The sequence below is a fragment of the Chaetura pelagica genome, unplaced genomic scaffold (genome assembly GCF_000747805.2).
Source record: "Chaetura pelagica isolate M959 unplaced genomic scaffold, ChaPel_1.0 scaffold125, whole genome shotgun sequence".
Lineage (NCBI taxonomy): Eukaryota > Metazoa > Chordata > Aves > Apodiformes > Apodidae > Chaetura > Chaetura pelagica.
In genome coordinates, this window is record NW_009953392.1 from 286,605 (window position 1) to 288,627 (window position 2,023).

General features: G+C 45.2%; 1 protein-coding gene across 1 annotated transcript in view; it reads right to left on the bottom strand.

Annotated features, from left to right (window-relative positions):
* Positions 1–2,023, bottom strand: part of WDR59 (WD repeat domain 59) — a 42,397-nt gene that overhangs the window by 26,430 nt on the left and 13,944 nt on the right. Inside the window, exon 11 of the mRNA XM_009998309.1 lies at positions 3–130. Coding sequence (XP_009996611.1) covers positions 3–130 — 128 coding nt within the window. The remainder of the gene's footprint in view (positions 1–2; positions 131–2,023) is intronic.

Below are 2,023 nucleotides of genomic sequence, written 5' to 3' on the forward strand. Positions count from 1 at the left end.
CTTCCTCCCCATGCCCAGAGTTATGCTGGGGCTCAGAGTCCTGGGGGTGAAGGGTCTTGTCTGGCTCTGGCAGGTGAGAAATGCCATCAATGAGGTCCTCCACTCCATCCAGGATGTCATTAGCACACAGCTGAAAAGATCAAGCACATCCACACGCTGCACAATGGAAACCAAGCTGCAGAAAGAGCCACCCCTAAGCAGCTCATTTCTGCAGGGAGTTGGGTTTGCAAGGCAGGTTTGTCCACACAACTGTCATCACTGAGACCTCAGCATTGTTTCTGGGACAAAGAAGTGATCTTCCACTTTCCAGCACCCTCACCTCTGGCACCTCAGACAGCCTGGACAAATCTGCTCACTTAAAGCCACTTGACAGAACCAGTCTAAGTAACAGAGGGTTTACTTTAATCCAAACTAATGATAGGACTAATTCCATGAATTAGTCAAAACTGGTTTCATTTTTCTACACAGGTTATAACTAGCACACTTTCTGCTGTTGATAACTACACTCCAGTAGGACCTAGAGACTCAGATACATACTAGGAACCCTGGTACTCTAGGTCCTGCACCAAAAAGAGCCCATGAAAACTTGTATTTTAAGTTCAACACAAGAAAAAACAGGGAAGATAAAGAAACAAAAGTATAGGGAGGAGAAAGGATAAGTTGCAATGTAACAAATCACAGCATTGCTCACCAGCAAGGTGCCATCATGTGTGTTGTTTGATCCAAAGACAAGGACAAAAGAGGAGTGAAGGCTCTGACACAGATGAACAATTGGTTTAAAGGCAGGGAAGGAATCAAATCTTCACAAATATATCAGGTAGGAAAGAAAGGTCATTTTTCACAGAGAAGGTTTGTTACAGACCTGCAGGACTCCTGCAGGATCTGTGCTGGGACACATGCTTCTCAAAGAGATTCATTAAAAACCTGGAATAGGAGGTGAATAGCAACATGACCAGGTTTGTTGATGCCACCAAGTTGTTCAGGCTAGTAGCAAGAGTGGCTGACTGCAAACAATCACAGAAGAACTTTCCAGGAGCAACTGCATTCAAATGAAAGATGAACTTTGGTTCAGATAAATCCAAAGCAATGCTTCCAGGGGGAAAAAAAAATGGCAAGTTCAGGCTGACTGAGGGAACAAGATGCAATCCAGGGGGAAAAAAAAATGACAAGTTCAGGCTGACTGAGGGAACAAGATGCAGAAGGCAGATGAAGCAGATCTTTTCATGGAATTATTCCTGCCCATTTAAAAAAAACATAAAACCAGTACTGGGAATTCTTTGGGAAGAACAAAGCTCAAGTTATCAACCCAAGAAGTATCCAGCAGAACTGAAAAAGGGTCATGAAGGGCAAAAGGAAAACTGAAGTTCTCACACAAGGGATGAAGTAAAACAAGACTTTTTGACTTGAAAAAGGAGGCAGCTGAGGAGAGAGATGATGGAGGCAGGAGAGACAAGGTGGCTGCTTAGCTCATCTGCCATGTAATGAAACCAGTAGGTTGCCAAATAAACCAATGGAAGGAGCTGGTTTTCCATACAACAGGCAGAAAAGCCATGAAACTCCTTGCTCATAGGATGTTTAAGATGACAAAAATGCAGAGGGGTCCAAGCAAAGGCAGCACAAGTCTATGGAAGTGGAACTCATCAAGCTCTGTCAAACACAAGGATGCTAGACTCAGGGAGCCTCTAAGCTGCAAAGTGGAGGCTGGCAGGGAACTTGAGGGAAACATCACCCATACTTGCCTCATTCTTATCCTCTTCCATGACATCCACAGCTGAAGGTGAGAGAGAGCAGCATGGGCCATGGTGGCCACATGAACCTCTGGTCTGACCCAGCTGATCTAGTAATTGCATGAACAATTTGTACCTGCTGCCAGGTAGGACAGCAGGATTCACCTGCACCAGGCTAAGAGGCAATGGCAACAAGGGGAAGATGTGGAGGCACAATCCCTGCATGTACCCAACATCTAAAATGCCAAGAGAAGACTCAAACAGCCTTGCAGCCATGGAGGTGGCTCCTTCAGCAG